Source organism: Branchiostoma belcheri, unplaced genomic scaffold (assembly GCF_001625305.1).
Source record: "Branchiostoma belcheri isolate BF01 breed outbred unplaced genomic scaffold, Haploidv18h27 scaffold23, whole genome shotgun sequence".
Lineage (NCBI taxonomy): Eukaryota > Metazoa > Chordata > Leptocardii > Amphioxiformes > Branchiostomatidae > Branchiostoma > Branchiostoma belcheri.
In genome coordinates this window covers 2,965,935-2,985,049 of record NW_017803824.1, presented here as the reverse complement: position 1 = coordinate 2,985,049, position 19,115 = coordinate 2,965,935, and the positions used below count along the sequence as shown (strand labels likewise).

General features: G+C 44.7%; 1 protein-coding gene across 1 annotated transcript in view; it reads right to left on the bottom strand.

The window, feature by feature from the left end:
* Window positions 1-209: 209 nt before the first annotated feature.
* LOC109470649 (teneurin-3-like) overlaps window positions 210-19,115 on the bottom strand; it is a 57,356-nt gene continuing 38,450 nt past the window's right edge. The window contains 24 exon segments of the mRNA XM_019769677.1: window positions 210-2,528; window positions 2,821-2,966; window positions 3,286-4,885; window positions 5,101-5,409; window positions 7,937-8,184; window positions 8,541-8,710; window positions 9,172-9,362; window positions 9,676-10,086; window positions 10,343-10,603; window positions 10,925-11,132; window positions 11,411-11,593; window positions 11,950-12,199; window positions 12,430-12,570; window positions 12,936-13,203; window positions 13,624-13,891; window positions 14,123-14,242; window positions 14,519-14,735; window positions 14,982-15,128; window positions 16,327-16,512; window positions 16,935-17,141; window positions 17,353-17,547; window positions 17,803-17,929; window positions 18,199-18,357; window positions 18,742-18,974. Of these exon segments, the coding sequence (XP_019625236.1) occupies window positions 1,770-2,528; window positions 2,821-2,966; window positions 3,286-4,885; window positions 5,101-5,409; window positions 7,937-8,184; window positions 8,541-8,710; window positions 9,172-9,362; window positions 9,676-10,086; window positions 10,343-10,603; window positions 10,925-11,132; window positions 11,411-11,593; window positions 11,950-12,199; window positions 12,430-12,570; window positions 12,936-13,203; window positions 13,624-13,891; window positions 14,123-14,242; window positions 14,519-14,735; window positions 14,982-15,128; window positions 16,327-16,512; window positions 16,935-17,141; window positions 17,353-17,547; window positions 17,803-17,929; window positions 18,199-18,357; window positions 18,742-18,974 (7,004 nt within the window). The 3' untranslated portion in view covers window positions 210-1,769.

The following is a 19,115-nucleotide window of genomic DNA, read 5'->3' as shown; positions in this document are numbered from 1 at the left end:
TGCCTCAACACTTACATACCTACCAAATATAATAAAGATGCCTGTATCACACTTTGAGTTATAACCAATTTAAAAAAAATCAGCTACCCCTATATATGTTGTATTCTGATAAAAGAAATAATCTCTTTTTTTCATTTCATCAACCTTTGTCTACTTTGTTTTCGAACTACAATTCACACATGCATGAAGGCAATTCACCCAAACATGGCTAAGTTTCCAGGGAACTTTATTTGCATCAGCATCACAAGACATTTCATCTTATTTACATACACGTTTGTAGGGAATTTATCACAATAGGAAATGTCGAACTTAATTATTTCTCTAATGCTGATCATTTACAGAGAGCTACGCTCAGTATAAAATGTGAAGTTGTCTAAATCATTTCACATCTATGATAAGAAGACTACCAAGCACCACACTTTTCATAACAAAACTATGTTTCTAAGATAAGGTGTCTAAAACAGAGTTCTGAAGAAATGCTAGTATGAGATTTGCATAGAAAAAACTACAGGTGCCGTCGAAATAAATTCACTACCTTGTACATGTTAGTGACTAGCAGTCAGTGAGATCAACACACGATTTGTGGTCATTTCAAATGTACTCTTGAAGTACACACTCAGTCATTGGCATCGATCAATACAAAGTACAAAATTATGAACAGTCACAATGCAACTTTCATCATTTTTCCACTTGGATGGACAAGTACAAAGGCACTTCAAAATAAACTACCTTCATCACATCAAGTATGTAAGTAACTGAGAGGTTGCTAGTGTACATAGTTGGCCTCAAAATGGGCACACATAGAGATAGTAAGCTAATATTGTCTAAGAAACATTTTGGACTAGAAACATTACAGGGTCTGGTGACATTACTACTTCTGTTAGATATGACATTTCATAGGAGTGACACATAAGGCTCAAACACACCTAAGAAATAGAGAGGAAATCATTAAAATGTACTACGACAATGTTGGCACAGTGAAATATGTCAAAATCCAAAACATTTGTGCAACACAGTCACACATTGCACTAGTGTTTACCATTCTAAGTGATTTGCCTGCTTGTTTGTTGAAATAATCTATCTCGAATAGATGCGCCACAATCTTTTGCTTCTAGTCAGAAGCAATCACCTAATTTCTGCATTGTTTGCGAGGATATGTACCAAGCAATTTCAGCCTCTTCGAAAGAGCTGCATGCATACAGGCCACTAAAAGGCATCCTGACAGGAATTTCTTTTCTTGAAAGGTTGTTGCTTCCTTAAAGGGAAGAAAACCTTTCTTATTGTCCGCCTGTCGAACATTCTTATGTACAGAAACCTTTCAGGAAACTCACTCTTTCCAAGGAATTAGATTTAAAAGTATCACTATCAAAAATACAAATTCTAGCATAAGTAGAAGCTTCAGCTTTTACAGGCAATCTTTCACTTTCTCTACTCTCTCTAATCAACCATGGCTTCCTAGTTAAGTTTGTACATATGATACAGCTTTCTCTTCTCTCTTATTACCCTCTCAATACAAAATAAAACATAACTTTTCACATTTAAAACAATAATAAATATCTCTAGAATTAGAAATCTTCATGCTTTCCCACATATCACTGCAAAAAACGTCTCCGCGAAGGGAGTTACCACAAATGTTATTGATGTTCGAGACCCAAGCAAACGTTGGTTCAACTTGTGTTTCAGTAGCTTCCAGCTATGTTACTATATGTTTGTACATTCCCCCCTTTAAAATTAGTATACATTTATGAATTCAGAGTTCTCTCTCCTGGCTATCTTCTTCTTCTCCTCCTTCTTGCCTCTGTTTCAGAGTCTAGACTGGTGAGAGGCACCAGTTTGATATTTCTGGGATCGTCTGCCATTTCTGGGTACTGTAGTGAGGGGCGTATGTACAGGGCACCATACGTGGGAACCTGTCCGTAAGTCCGCATGTCCGCCTGCTGTGCACTGTCCCACTTTGTAGTCAAACCCTGCTCCACTAGAGCTAACTCTTGAGTCCAGATGATATCCGTTCCTCTTACTTTGGCTCTGTCCAGTATTCTCTTTTGTATGATGTCTAGGTCTCCGTATTGCAAACTCAGAATGGAGTTGACCCCCTCAAAGCGTACCTCGGTCTGGCCTGGCAGAGGCTCGTGACGCGAGGCGTTCAAGTAGGCACCAAGAATCGATCTCGAAGTGCTTTGCAATCTCAACTTCTGTAGGTCTTCCTCTGCAGCACTTGCGTCCCTTTTGACAAAATAGTGGACGTCTTTGCCATCGATAGTAAAGTGATACTGTTCAAGGAACAGGCTTCCATTCAAGACACTGCCAAGAATGTTGTACTCTGGCCGGGCCGATGACTTGAGATGCGGACGCACGTTCCCATCCTCAATACCTAACACCACCTGCCTTACGCTGGACTCCTGAATGCCGTAGATGTCTCCGGGTGTGGCCGTTGCTATGGGAGACACAAGCCCCGACTTGGTGGTGGCCTGAAGAGTCAGGAAGGTCTTGGCGTTGTGGTCCGTGTGACAGTGTAGGGCTGGGATGATCTGTGAACAAGTGGAACAGACACACACAGTTAGGAAAGTTGCTCCTTCCTGGCAAGAATTACCGATATTTGTGTCATCAATGAAGGTTAGACATCTTGGTAAAGGGAATTGTCACTCAAGCAACTGGATAGATTTTGAAAGCTGGAAGATGTTTCAACTACATGTAGCATCCACTACTTTTTGTTTGTGACTGACCGTCGGTTTCTTGAGTAACAATTCCCTTGCAAATTATTGGTGTCACAAGCAACACTTTTGGCACTATAATGCAAAAACAGACAGTAGCTGAACCCACCTGGTTGGTTTGTGGCTTAGGCTGCTGCTGCCCTTCCCTCTGTCTCTGGCAGCTGATGTCGCCTGTGTCCAGGTGTCCATAAGCGTCCAGCTGGGGAACCACACTGTGGAGACTGAAGCCCAGAGCACACAGCCAGCTCTCAACATCTGCAGACAAACAGCAATATTACAGTTGTAGTACCAAAATCAGATCAATCTTCATGCTGAACATTGTAGAAGTCCTGCTGAGGAATGACACTGTGGAGACTGAAGCCCAGTGTACAGAGCCAGCTCTCAATGCCTTTTGCGACTGACTTTATTGGGATCCAAAATTAGCTTGTGTGCTATCAATGTCTGCTATCAATCTGTATCCATAAAGGTACTTAGCTTTGGGTGTGTATCGTTTATTAATGGGAGCTTTTAGCTATACGTACCACTGAAATATTGGTAAGGTAGCAATCTAAAAAGGTTAAATTCAGACACCAACCTCCCATGTAGTTCCTATGCAGCTCTCTCCTCAGTGGGTTGTTCCCCCTATACTGATACAGCGCCACGGGGCTGGGGTTCTGGGCGATCTTCTTCCAGATTTTGTGGTCAGGGGAGTACCAGCGAGCAATGGCAGGGTCATACTCCCTCCCCTTGATGTGTACCAGCCTAGTGACAGGGTCGTACAGTCCACCGTGGTAGCCGATCACAAACTCCACACTAGGCGCTGAATCGTAGACCACCTGTCCGTATGGACTGTACTGGATCTCCTTGATGAGCTGGCCCTGTGCATTGAAGAGAGCCAGGGGAGAACCCATGTGGTCTGTTACCACGTACGTCCAGACCCCCAGGTTGCTTTCGGTGGCGAACAGAAGTCCCTGGATGTCGTAGTGCAGCGTGAGGACTTCCCCGTTGGAGTGGTTCATGATGTGCGTCATGCGCGTTGGGTTCGACAGGTCTCCGTAGAAGTACTGGATGTGGTTGCCGGCTAGGTCTTGACGAGACACGCGGCGGCCCAGTCCGTCCAGTTTGTACCAGATTTCGAAGACACCCGGCTTCACCACGTGCCTGAGCAACCCGTCAGAGGAGTACTCGTACTGGACATCGTCTCTTCTCACCACGAAGCCATCCTCATCCATGAAGTACAGGGTCCCACCCGCGCGCCTGATGTGCCCCTTGGCGTCGTAGATCAGAACAGTCTGCGATGCGTCCTCGGTTATGATGATGATGTTGCCGTCATTGTCATGGCTGTAGCGCCACACCAGCCCGCCTTCCTTCGACGCCGTCTCGAGCTGACCGTCCGCGTCGTACTGGAACTCCCAGCGAGTGGCGTTGACGGTGGCTCCACGCTGCAAACTCATTGCCTTCACGTTACCGAGGTTGTTGTACTGCAACGCCATCAGATGCACAATCTGCCCGCGAATCTCATACTGGACGTTCTGAACTCGCCCAGTCCTGTCCAGCTGCTTGGTCAGTGTCATGTTGGAGTTGCTGACGATCTGCCCGCTGCCATAGTACATCACCTCGAAGGAGCCGAAATGCTCCATCTTGCCGAGGGTGAGATCGTAGTTGTAGGTAATGGCAGGGAGAGAGACAGTCCCGATATCTGCTTTGACTGAAGTGACCCGGAAGTTTGTGTCGTACTCGTAGATGAACTTGGAGCCAGCCCAAGTCTGGTCCACGAAGCGTACGGTCTGTCGGTCGATGAGAGGCCCTAGGTGGTGGTAACGCACAATGCATGCATTATTACCATCCAACAGGCTGACGCGGTTGAGCCGCCCGGAGCGGTCGTCGTAGTCGTATTTCACGCGGACGTCCCCCAGGAGTCTCTCCGTAAGCTCACCACGTGATCCATAACGATACACGACTCGTAGCTGTGAGTTTGGGTACTGGACGAGCAGAGGCTGCCCGGCGTAGTTGAAGTCCTGCATGTATGTGACCTTGCCGTCGGGGGCGGTGTACGTGTTCCTGTAGGAGGTGGCAGACAGCTGGGTGGACAGAGTGTGGTGGGTGTTGCTCGGGTTGGTAACAGCAGCAAGATGGCCGCCCAAGTCGTAGTAGTAGCTGTACTCCCGGTTCCCAGGAGTGGACAACCGAACAACCTGTGTAGAGCAAAAAGAAGACTTTAAAGGTTAAACATTCATGCCTACAATTGCCCCCGAAACATCCCATGAATTCTTATGGCAGATTCTTTGGGATCTAGGTTCTTTAATTGGAATTCCATTCTCACAAAGCCTCTTATTCTTAAACCAAGTGACTGATTCTTTAATGTGTGACCTGTTCTGCCTTTACAAGTTTGTGGAGTAGCCCTCCTCACCTTCTGATTACCCCTGACTTCATAGGTGTACGACCAAGCCAAGCCGTCGGCTTCGGTGCGAACAGAGGTCCTGCCCTGGCGGTCGTACTGCCACTGTTCCACCATGTCCGACCACTGCCATCCCGTCATCCGACCTGAGCTGTCGTACGACACATTCACCGGAGCGAGCTCGTCGTTGGAGACCCACTTGATGGGCTGGCCGGCTTCGTTGTAGTTGATCGTCAACATGAACTTGAGGTGGTCGTCGTATATGCGCTCGCTACGGGCCTCCCGGTCGTATTCCAGAGACAGCACGTTAATGCCATTCACCTAGATTCGAAAAGGAGGAAACACACGTAAGGAGAGGGGTAATGATGACACATGCGGAGTGGAGTGAGCGTTGCAGACCAAGAGATTGAGTTGTGCAAGCGAAAGTCCCTTCACCATTCAAGTTACCTTCCAAATCCCAGACACACCGAGCTGTTTAGCTCTCTCCAAGGCAGTTAAGGGGGAAAAGCAGGCAGATGTATGCAGTTAAAATCAAAAGTTATAAACTTAAGCCTTACCAAAGTAAAAGCAAGTGCTTATTTTTACTAACAAACTCAGATATGCCAAAACAACGTTGTCAAAACAAGCATTAAGCAACATGCAAAGCAAACATTTAAGCCAAGATGATAAATGGTAAAGAACAAAACTTTACAAAAGTTGAAAAACAAAATAGAAATTAATGAAGGAAACATAATAAAAGTTTTAAAATGATGATTTTTCTTTACGATGATGGAATGTCTCCATGTTTTGAGTGAACTTTAAACCACCTGATTTACAGAAAAGACCTTAAAACCACTGAGAGTTATAGAGGGAAGGCAGTAATATGCCAGAGAGTGTTTAAACCTACATCCGTATAATCTGGGTAATCAGGATAGTAATCGGAGTCCAAGTCTACATCGCTATACAAGTCAGCATCCAGGTCCTACAGGAGGGAAATTGTTTGGATTCGTGGTCAACTTCTTTGGTTTAAGCTGAACAAAGTTGAGTTTAGTTTCAACATCATCTGCACATTAATTGGCACTTGTTGTTTTCGTTTGACCATCCTTGTGATGACATAGATAGACTGATGAGGTGAAAGATGAGATGGAACTACATAGTGATATTGGTAAAAAACATTGAAATTTTAACTCATATCAAGCGCAAGGACAGTAAGCATCACAATACAGAAGACTAAACAGTCAATCAAAAATTTGTATTGTGAGCCTTAGTCCTTGAGATGAACTAAAGTTTAAACTCTAATCAGGATGACAATACTATATCTGATGATTACTTAGGAAATGAGCATGAAGTGACTGTAGCTATACATGGTTGTCCTGTTGGCTGGTTAATGATCAGGGGTTTTTCTAAACAGGGGAATAAGGGAGCTGCTCCCTCATGTAACCAGCCAGCTCCCTCATACCAATTTTCAAATTGAACCCTTGTGAATGTTACTCTTATTAAAAAATCCCCCCTCGGTCACTTCGTTCCTCGCCATGCTTGCGATCTGCTCCCTCATGCTAAATTTTTCTAGAAAAACCCCTGATGATGTAAAAATGTAATGAGTTGGGAAGTCAGGTGGTAATGAGGAATAGAGAGTTGATGAATATGATATTGGATAGGTCAAGGAAAACATCAAGTGCCATCTTCAAATCTGTGTAATTCTTTTAAATTTGTAGATTAAAACATACTAGTCACATGTGAATCCTACATAAGAATACAGTGAGATACTACAAGCAGGTACATGTAGCTACTAATATCAAATGAATGTGTTTTCAGCGAACCTTCTTATATATACTGAGCCTTAGGTTTCCTATGATTATTTTGTTAGGTCTGGGGTGAATCAGCGCATTTCTGAGCATGTTAACAACAGCTCTGTTGCACACAAAGCTCAATCCATCACAACATCTCACGCGCTTTCATTGCACAACAAAACCTCCAGGTTTCAGTCACAACACAACATAACATGGATGGATACAATACATTTCAAAAGCATGTCATGCACACATACAATACTTGCCATGCATTATCCTTATGCAGTCCATCACCATTGCCAAGATTAGGACCCTGTTATGTTCAGCTTAACCATATGCACATTCCTTATTCTCATATCATCAAAATGTGTATCATGTACATATCATTACTTGCAGAGTAACATTTATGCACCACTTACCACCATATAGTCATGCTTAAATACCCCCAGTTATAGTTGTTCTTTAAGGAAGAAGTGTTAGACAGAGTGAAGATTTTATCATGCTGGATTAAAAAGATGAGTTAGGTAAAGTATGTGTGTGAGTTTCTGGTGGGGGGGTCGTGGGGCTTAAACCAGGGTATACCGGTAAGTTGAACTATAAGAAAGAAAAAGAAATAAGTAGATCTTCTAAATGAAGGCATGCCTTCTAACTCCAAGCTACAAACTTGTAACAAATCAAGCAAAACAAACCATAACATACTTTGAGCTCAAAGGGGTAGAGTTGCCCCGCAAAAGAAAATGTCTTTGACACCCCCACCTATTGGATATTAAGATATGATGGGTTAATAACGAAATTAAATAAAATTAAATCAAACAAATAATATCAACTAAAAATTAGTACTGTGCGGCAAACTAAGCAAACATAAGGCTCAAACTAAAGAAACTAAATCATTAACAACACAATAGAAAAACTAAACAGTGGAAAAAATTAATCAAAGAAATTGTAAAAAAAAGTAAACGTGTTGTATAAACTGAATCTGTGGATGCGAATGGCGTGATGTTTATCTATAACTAGAACTGAATCTGTGGATGCGAATAGCGTGGTGTTTATCTATAACTAAGCGTGTCATGCTGGCATACCCGGATGCGCCGTCCGACCATCGAAACCTTCCTGTCGTTCCGTTTCCCGCCTCGCCGACGGATAAACCACCGCCACTCGACGCGGTTCACGAGCTCCGGCGAGATGGTGATCTTCCGCTTGGCGAGCACGGGCATGTCGGGCCCCAGGAGTGGGTGTGGCCTAGTTTCCATGGCGACCTCAGTGCCGTCTGGGTACATGATGGTGGTGGAACCGTCCTGGGTACGGGTGGAGGAGGAGTGGAGAAGGCCTGAGGGGAAAATGAACTGCTGTTTAAGAAAAGATCAACTACAAAACAGTCTCCATTTAATTTTAGTTGCTTCACAGTAGTCAATGCTGCACTAGTCTTCGTCATATATTTCTAAGCCTTACGTGCAATATGAGTTTCTACTTTTGGACTGGAGAGAGTTTACGTTGTCTGGAGCTATTCTGTACTCTTAACTACAATGTAGTTCCAGAAGTGTGCAATTATAATAGGGTCATAGGCAAGAAAGGAAGGGAAAGGGTTGTAGTTCTTAAGGGTTTGTCTTTTGCAGCTACGGGAATTTTTCAGGTGGATATCTGTCCTTCTTTTCACAACTAGTGGCATTTCTGAGCAGTCCTTACCCTGTGTGGCTGCCAGCGCCCCAGTGCTGTGGTCGGCGGTCAGAGTCAAGGTGTCCCCGCTCTTCTGTATGACGTCCACCATGGCCATGGTTCGGCCGCCGCCTCCTCTCAGCCTCACTGTCTCCCCAGTCGGGTACACCACCTTCTGTAACCAGCCATTCCTGTTGTACCTGGGGGTTAGCGCAAAAACAATGGTGAGAACCCTGGTAGAATTATCATAACCAGTTCACCTGACAAAATAACATTGCTTTTTGTTGTTATGCATCATTTACAACATGTCAAAAGCTGATAATATTATCCTGACAGCAAAAAGCATTTATCATGACAATAGAAATTAGATAATGAACTCAGATAGTCAGAAATAAAGGCACAATTAAGCGAGAAAAATCCCTTTGGTAAGCCAAGAGAATAAAGCTTTGGTCCCACGAGTCACACATTGCTGAACACACAAACTATTTTGAACACTGAGCAAGGGGACTCTTGCAGTTTTGACCTAACAACAGGAAGAAATGAAGGAAACTGGCAGTCATTTGATAATGAGGAGACACAGGGCCCCACTGAAAAGCAGTGTCATAACTGAGTGGGAAACCCTGTATAAATATGACAGAAAAAAAAAAATTAAGACCCTTACTCATAGAAGCTGGTCCACCCCAGCCTGTCCTCCCTACTGGTGATCAGCCCTGTGCTGTTGAAGTAGGTGTAGCTGGTCTCCCTGCCGTCGGTGTGGCTCGCCTTGGTCACCCGTCCCTTCTCGTCCAGGCTCATCTCCAGACCATGTCGCCACTTGGTCAGCAGGATTATCTTGCGTGCATCGTGGTGGACCTGTAGGTAGTGTGTGTTTTTTCTCAACGTTACATTCAATCCAACAAATCCTACTCATCAATAGCTCTATCATAATGTTTATACACAACACAAAAACAAATACAGATATGACTTTAAGTGTTGCAAAGGCAAGAGCAGATTTAAATGCTTGTGTTCACAGATATGTAAAATTAAAGTTGCATCATTCCCAAAAATAGGGAAGAGAGCCACTTGAATTTTCTATTCAGCCATGGAAAGTAAAATTGTTCTCTTGTATTTTGCTACAATTACAAATTTACTTTCAAAAAGGAATTGAATGTAGAGCCAAATTTACCTGAAGCGTGTTCCCGTGAGTGTCGATCACTCCAGACAGACGGCCCTGCCGGTCGTAGGTAAAGTTGTAGGTGATGATGCCAGTCACCAGGTCTTCTGTATACTGGTGCTGGCCGGCCTGGTTGAACATGTACAGCTCCTGGCCGTCGGAGGACGCGACTTCGTACACGTTATCCGACGTCATCTGGGGCACGAAGCGGGACACGATCCGTACGCGGAGGTTGCCCTGGTCGGCGATGTGCAGCGTTCCGTCCGGCGTCACGGCCAGGGCGCTGGGAGAGTTGAGGATGGCGCTGAGGGACTGGGCGTCGTCACCGGCGTAGCACTTGCACTTGTCGTCGTCCTGGCAGTCACAGTCAGTCTTCCCTCCTGCCATCAGGACTACTGAACCATCGGGCAGCACCTTTCGTACCTGGTTATATCACATTGTGGAAGCATAGTCAAGTATGAGACATGAACAGTAACTTTTACAACATGAAGTTGACTCTATTCGATCTGTGAAGTTGCACATAGTTTGTTATGTAAGAACTGTAAATGTTGTGTGAAGAGAGAATGCAGTTTATCACACTTAACCATTGTCAAGTATGATATGACAATTCCTGTAATGTTCAATTGATTAGTGTTTGAGTAATGAAAATCTTTTACAAATATTGAAGAAATTTTCTTACCTGGTGAATGTGGCGCAGGTCGGTTTCCGCGATGTACAGGGTGCCGTCAGGACCGACAGAGATGGCGCTGGGGGACTCGAGCGGTGTCTGGCTGCGGTGCGCCTGGTGGTGACCAGGACGCGTCTGACAGCTGCTCGTAACCCCGGCAATGACAGACGCATGGCGGCTCTCCGAGACCCGCAGGACGACGGCGCTGTCCAGGATGTAGAGCGAGTTGTCGACTGGGTTGATGGACAGAGACGTGGGCCACTGTAGTTGGACCTGCGTAGGAACCAAATCAACACTGTGTAAGATGCCTGCATTGACTTGGATTTTAGCCTTGGATATTCTTCACAAATATGCATGTACTCTAAAACTGGGACTCTTACATCAAAGAGACCATAATCCCTGTTCAATATGAAGCTTCATGAATCAAGTAAAGATCTTATTGTTTACTTCAGAACAGAAAGACCCCAAACTGTAATCATATCAAACAAACAAGCAACTTGTCATACACATTATAAACCTCCAAACTGGGAATGATGCACTTGAAAAAAAGCAACATCAGGACAAAAAGATCAAAATGTTCTGCCCACAGTATACCTGATCAAGAGGGATGGAACCCTTGCACGGGAGGGGGGTGCCGCTGCCCACCAGACTCTGGCTCTTCAGGACTGTACGGATAACTCCGTCAGTGTCAATCATCCTGATGGCCGTCCCGTCCAGGAAGTACAGAACACCCTTGTTGTCCACAGCGATGCCCTTGGGGTTGTAGAGCCTCGCTCTCAAGGCTGGACCGCCATCTCCACATCTATTTTGGATTTTAAGATAGATTTTAAGTTTGCATATCATATGAGGAAGTCAGTACCAGTTGAGGGAAAATTCCTTGCTTGACAATTTATAAAAGACAATGTTATTGAGACAGCAAATACAGGTAGGTAAAACAACCTTCAGCCAACAAACATGATAAAATTAGTCATCAATATACCAGTATGAATTTTGGGAGACTGGGTCAAACTGTTGGTGATGACAAGGTTCCTTTTGCTGTTGGAATTAAAGTTCAAACTTCCCAAAAATGGCTGTCCATACCTTTCCTCGTCCATGGGCGGGCACTGTGCGCCAGTGCCGGCGACCAGCTCCATGTTCCTGTCAGGGTTGCGGATGTTGGTGAGGGAGCGGGCGCGGTAGATCTGGTGGGAACTCCTGTCCGACACGTACAGGGTCCCCTCTGTCGGGTCCACGGCCATGTAGTACTTCTGTGGGGGGTCCGACCTGATGTAGAAGTCAGAGACAAGATGTATAAGATAAAGAGGCAAAAACCAACAGATTGCATACTATGTATACCCATAGTTGGCTCTTCCACAAGAGACTGTTAACACTGAAACCATTTGGCGAGTAGAAGAAGTATCATAACAAACCAAACCTGCTTTCCCATCGAGAGAATTACTGGTACATGTATCTAGAGTTGTGCTATACCAAAACAATGAGGTGCAAACTATCATGCTAGTGCAGTTCTGCTTATAACAATTCACATTCACTGGTATCTAGAGTTGTGCTGCCAAAACAATAAGGCACAAACTGTCAGACTAGTACAATTCATATACAAGTCATAAACAGTCAGTTCTCACCTGATCTTCATGATGGTGACAACATTACCATCTGGCTCGATTCGGCGGACATAGTTGTAGTCTCCGACGTACATGCTGCCGTCCATCCCAGCGGCCAGGGCCATGGGGGACAGCAGTTTCAGGGCCGTCGCTTTTCCCTCGCACCCGGCACAGGAGGAGTCCCGCCGATGCCCCGTGCCCATCACCGTGGAGATGATGGCTGGTCGGTCAGCGGTGTAGATGTTGGATCCAGTGCCCTTGTACACAATGCCTTAAATGGGAAAAAAATAGGACAGCTATAAGTTAAAAATGCTGGAACATTTAATGGACTTTCATGGACTTTATTAAATCAAGGATATTTTTGAAAGCAGTTATACAATATATTTTAACCTGTGACTGGATATACATCAAATTCCATTGAAGATAAGAGTCACTTCATGGTATGCTACAAGCCTTGTGAGTTTGGAATCTTTGCAAAGAAAAGGTCAAATTTTCCCCTACCTTGTTTGTTGTCGTACACGTGGTGCAGACTGAGGGACCAGCCTGCCAGCTCGGGTGGGGTGATGTCATAACCCTTGACCTGGCTGACCACTTTTTCCCAAAGGGTTCCTGAACATCCAGCATACTCAAACCCAACAGATACTGGAGAAGGAAACACAACAAGAAGTTCAGTTAGTCTTGCCATCCAGTCATTCTTAATAAATCTTCAATGAAAAATCTTCCATAGTAGGATCTGCTAACAGCTTAAACATCCTTATCGTAATATAAAAAAAAAATACAAATTTTCACCCATTACTCCCCAACTACAAAGCTACCATACACACATAAGATGGAACAAGGACAACTTTCCCAACCTCTTCACCAGGTTTCTGTACAATTTCAGCTTTTCTTCATGGTCATTGTGGACCTTTACCATATTTTGACTGTAGCACTTTGTTCACATACAACATACATAGCCAAAGCTACAATATAGAGGCAAACTACAAACTGAAAGGCAGTGTTCTCACCCCATGCTGTGGCAACTCCGTACACCGGCTGTCCGTACGCGTCTGTCCTATCCCAGGACAGCGGGTACAGCAGGTTGGGCTCGGCGTTGAACACCTTCTCCATCACCTGTCCCTGGATGGCCACGTGCAGGTGGATCCTGTGCAGGGAGGGAGGCACGGTGGGCGGCGTCAGGAGCACGTGGATCACCGTCCTGTACCCGTTCTGTCGGTTACTGAGCTGGGTCATGTGGACGGTGGTTCCAGTCAGGGTGACTGACTCCTTCAGGGCCTGGAGAGGAACAGGAAAAAAATATAAACATTTAACATCTCTGATATGATTTGTGAAACAATTCTAATACATTTTGTACAAATGCAGTTAATTTTCTGATTAATAAATAATTTGTGAAATCCAGTTGAAGTCCAGTGAAGCACAGTTTTTTAATTGTCTTACTAGCCGACTGCTGCCCACCCGTGTAGGAGACCTCTGCAAAGACTGGCTACTACTACTACCTGCTAAGTGGAATGCACGGATTATACAAATGTCTGCACAAATCTAGATCTCGTGTGTTTCCCACCTGTATCTCCGACACAATGTTCCCCTGAAGACTGGATACCCCCAGTACTACTACTACTACCTGCTAAGTGGCATGCGCAGATTATACAAATATCTGCACAAACTGCACAAATCTAGACCTTGTGTGTTTCTCACCTGTATCTCTGGCACAATGTTCCCCTGGTCCTCACAGGGAGTCACATCCCGGCCCGGCCAGGCAGGCAGCACCAGCGGTTTGGGCAACACGACGCCACTGATGTCACACCGCGACTCACGGCTGCTGCTGAGGCCTGTTGTCATGGTGATGGTGTCCATGACGATGACATCATTCCAAGGAACGTGGACCATCTTCTGGATGGCGAGGAACGGGGAGCGCTCCACACGCAGCATGAGGGAGCCACCGCCATTCACCATGATGTCAAACCTGGGGAGAATGGAAAAAAAAATTGAAAATGTAGCTAAAACACAATGAAGCTTTAACAGTAGACTCAACTCCTACCATCTGTCATGAAAGTTCATCTGTGTTGGCAGTAATCATAGTAATATGTTGAACTTTATTCCAACACAAGGACTACACAGAGATCAAATTTCCAATGACCACTGTTGCCTTCAGCAGTGATATGAAGAAAGGGAAACTGCGAGTCCTGCAACTTACCAGCCATCCTGCCGACTGAGTGTGTACCCATAGACGCGGTTGCGGACAACAGAGATGTTTGCTCCCATGAGGGGACTGCCATCATCTGTCAGCACCCTTCCACGCACCACAGATACAAAGCTGTAGAAGATAACAACAAGGTATGTTTTTAAAAACATTGGATGTCTAAGGCAGTTAACGTTACTTAACATCTGCAATGTTTCCTAAAGCAGCCAATCTGTGGAGGAACAAAATTGACAGACTAAAATGTCCTAGCAGAGCCTTGCATATGCCAGTATACATGTACACATCTTTAAAGCTACAATAAGCTACTTGTAAGTGAACTTCCATAAAACCAGAGAGCAAATGACAGAATCAGTGTTGCCTTTTGAAAGTGCACTGTGCATGTGTACTCACTTTTCTGCAAAGGGAAGCTCCCTGGCCCGGCTGACGGCCTGGACGCTGTCCGGCTCCACCAGGAACCTCACACGGCTGTAAAACGTGTCGCTTGGGTTGACTGTTCGCTTCAGGCGGGCGAGGATGTCCTCCGGGTCGGGCGTGGGGCGACAGTTGTAGTGCCTCTGGCAGGCAGGGCTGGAGCAGCAGTCAGGGTCCTCACAATCCTCCAAACCATCTGGAAACATTGAGTCAGGAACTTAGCTCACTACACTGTATGTTCTATATTTTGACTAAAAAAATCAAAACATATTCTCTCTATAAGACAGGAGTGCAGGAACTTAAATACTTAAACTTTGGGACAGTAGTGTAGTAACTTACTTGAAGTTAAAGACAGGAGTGCAGGAACTTAGAGAGCTTTGAGAAGAGTTATTTTCCATTTATGTCTCACATCTGCATGTACATATACGGATGAGTCACAAACCTGCATCGTTGTCTTGTCTGTCATTGCACTCCGTCTCCAGTGCAAAGTCGCAGGCCAGACCACGGTACCCATCATGACACACACACTGCCACTCCCCGCCGCTGTACTGGCATGTTCCGTGGCTGTTACACAGGCCTGGGCACCCCTCTAATCAATGGAAACAAATACAACACTTAGCAATATGCTAGAAATATGTAATATCGTGCACTAAAAAGGGACAATATACAAGAAGAAAGCAGCACAATTGAATCAAATCACATGGGCAAATAATGGTTATAAAATGCTTTCAGTTGGAATGCAACAGTGCAGGATGTACAGGTAGTGCAAATATGAACCATTAAAAATACAGTCAAAACTAAAATATAAGTTGGAAGGACCATACTCCTGTGCTGAATTGCAACATTATGTGATTATTTCACAGATATCTCATAAGCTAATGATAGAAAAAAATATCCAGTAAGAAACATTTGCCTGACAGAGAAGGTTTGACAACATTGGGATAGACAGGATATCAAGGTAGCGTATTACATACACCAATCAACCTTAACAAGTGATGGAAGCCTCCTCATAATGGAAATAATACACATGTACAGACAAGATAGAAAAGTTCTAAACATAGACAGGAAGTTTTAGAGTTACTTTATCCCTGGGACAGACTTACTGGAAGGCCTGATGACTAATCCTTGAAAGAACAGACCTAAAAAAAGGACACCACAGAGATGGAAGACAGGAGAAAGACAGAACAGGCGAGACCAAAGCTTGAGCACAAAACTACAGTAAGACTACAAGTCAGTTTGGTTAGTCACCAAAGGGAATATGACAGGAAGGATGGCAAATGGCCAGGCTGTGCAACAGAGACATACATGCAGGAAAAGTGCCAGTTAGCTGTGGAATGGGAGCACAAAACGTAGGATGGACAACACAGGACACAACCAAAACATTGAACAGCAAAATGAACTGCAGTACTGACAGAGATGACAAGGTAGCGCTGCTGAGACAGCTTCACAAGACACAGACATAACACACTTCACAAGATGTTTCACCAACCCATTCCTAGCAACAGCAATGGACAACTGAATCCCAACAATGGGATCAGCTGAGGCTACACCAATTGAATTTGTTGGTTCTTGGATTTGTACCACCATGCTACACTAGAACTTACACTTGAATGCTGGGTCTGAGGTTTAAGTCTTTTAATTGCTTCACGAAGTTTCAGATGTTTCAAATGTTCCTCCCAGCCCTGTTTTCCTGCTGTGTTCTCGCTAAATTTTCAATCAAACGAGTCCAAGAACCAAGGAAATGAGTTGGCGTCACCTGATGGGTACATTGGTACAGAAGGTCTCACCTGTGCCGCAGTATGGTCCGTTCCAGCCCTGATCGCACACACAGTTGCCATCCTCGCACGTCCCGTGGTTGTTACAGTCGGCGAAACACGCCTGATCCTCGCAGGTCTCCCCTCCCCACCCCTCGTCACAAACACACCTGCCGCTGGAACACAAGCCGTGGGGACCACAGTGCACCGGACACACACCTGGGCAGGGCAAAGGTCATGTCAATCAATCAGTTAATCACCTCATAAAAATATACATGTATATTTAATCTGTCATGGTAAGGTCTTTATGTTATGACGTTAGGACTGGCTCTGTTTAAATGAGCTATGTCAACATTGACAACAACCCACATTATTTTGCCTTTGTATCAGAAGTAAAGGATGTGATCTTAGTCAATAGATGAAGAGCAAAACCTAATAAAAAGATAAAGACCAATTCTATCCGTACATAAATGGGCACTTCCCTGAATGTTCTTGAAATATGTAGTCATACAATTTAAAACTATCATTCTGTCTTCCTCTATTTTGTCTTCCACTTTCACAGTACACGTCACTAAATATGCATGGTAATAATTCCAACAAAAATAGACCACCATATTCATACACATGTAGTTCCTACGTACTCTGTGAGCAGTCCTGCCCAGTCCAGTTCTCCTCGCAGACACACACGCCGGGATCGTCCACGAATGTGCCGTGTCCCGAGCAGTGCTCCGAGGGGCAGATGACGTTGTCCTCCTTCTCGCAGTTGATTCCCGTCCACCCCGACTCGCAGAAGCACTTCCCGTCCATGCAGATGCCGTGGTTCGTACAGTCGGGGTCTTCACAGGTCACTATGGACAAAATTGTGAAAAAAACAACTTCACGGTTGGAACTAAGCAAAGCATGACAGAACATATCATGAGTTTTTGGTGAGAGAAAACAGCAAACATAACATCCCCATGAATATTTAACGATTTAGAATATTAGATAACAGCCGACCCAAACATACATAAGTCAAGTTTGAAGAAAAAATATTTTTGTGCACGATAAAACTAAACTCACGTTTGCTGCAGTCTTCCCCTGTCCATCCAGGCTCACAGCGACACTGCCCGCCGATGCAGTCTCCGTGTCCGCTGCAGTCCGGGGCGAGGCACTGGTTCGGAGGCACGTTACAGTCAGGTCCCTTGTACCCGGCCGTGCACACACACTGGCCGTTGTGGTACTGACCATTCCCACTGCAGATCACTGGACATACAGCTGGAAAGGTATAGTACAGATCCAAGTGAATGAATTATTCAATACTTTTTATTAGATATCTGTATCAGCGTCTACCCACCACACTTCTCCTGAAAGGTAAACTTGACTGTGACTATATTTACTCCCTCTATCTACATAAACCAATTCAAAGAACATATATCCTACTCAGACCAAGTTCTTATGTTTCTGATTTTGAAACCCAACAACTTAAATCGACAAGGCCTTAAAGCAGTACTTAGTCCATGTTGTTTTTACCATGTGCACAGTCCTTGCCCATGTAGCCAGGGTAGCACTGACAGATCCCTGTGATGCACTCCCCGTTGCCATTGCACTCTGCTGGACACTCGGCCGGGTTGTCAGTGATCTTGTTGTTCAGCAGGACCTTCGGGTACGTAATAACAAGTTTGTAAAGAGATCAACAAGTGTATATACTTTACCCTGCCCCCAAAAAGCTTAAAGATAAACCAACTGTTTTATCTCTGGAAAGTAGAAAAATCAGTCAAGTCATGTTTGAGGGAAATAATCAACATTTTCCTTTTTTTTAATCATAATATCATCAAATTTACAGAAGAGGCCATTTTAGGAAAATTCAAGCAAAGCTTGGGAATAAATATGCTATACTAGTAGACCAATAGAGGTAAACAAACATACCTTCTGCGGCTGTGGCCCGTCGTTGAACACAGCCATATGCCACTGTCCGGCTCCCATGTACTGCACAAACCCGCTCTGCCGCCGGACTTCTGACGCTCGACGCCGGCGACCAGAAGGCACAACGATGTGGCTGCCGTCCATCATCTCAGCAAAATCAAACTAAAGGGAGGGAAATTGTACACAAAAATATAACTGAAAGACCTTTATTCCATCTTCAGTGGGTACATGTCAATCAATCAATACATGTCATTGTAACAGAAAGTCCCTGGTAGCCTGTAGTCTTGGGGAGTGGACAAAGCTGGACTCCAGGCTACGTCACTGGTAGATAGTTAATATTCAGGGACAACTTCTCAATACTTAGTTCAGGTAAAAATGTAGGAACAGACGTGATGGTTGGTTCAATTTCATTGACAATTTTTTATCAAGAATGTAAGTTTCTCCGTGTGTCAAAGTAAAAGATCGTTGGTTTAAAAGAAAAGATGAGGGATGGAGGCTCTTAAAGCAGCCAACATCTGTAGTTCAACACGAATACCAATGTAGTACCTGGGTGTGGGTGGGGAGAGAATCCTTGCGGGCGTAGATGCCCAGTTTGGCGTCGGAAGACATGGACACGTTGTACATGATGTATCTGGGCTGCTTGAGGTACAGCTGTGACCGCCAGAACGCAAACGGCGGCACCGTCTCTTCCACGTTACCCCCCACGGGGACCAGCCCCGTAATCACGTCCTCTGGTAGTGCATTCACGTTCGGCTGTCTCGTCGGTATCAATCCAGTGCCTGAAAAATAAAAATCGGTCACGCCAGTGAGTATCTATTTGACACAGCTAATGGAAATGTGATTGGTAAAATCTGAAGTTAATTGTCAATGCATGGCAGAAAAATGAACCAAATCAAAGAATAGCTAGCCAATCAGCACCA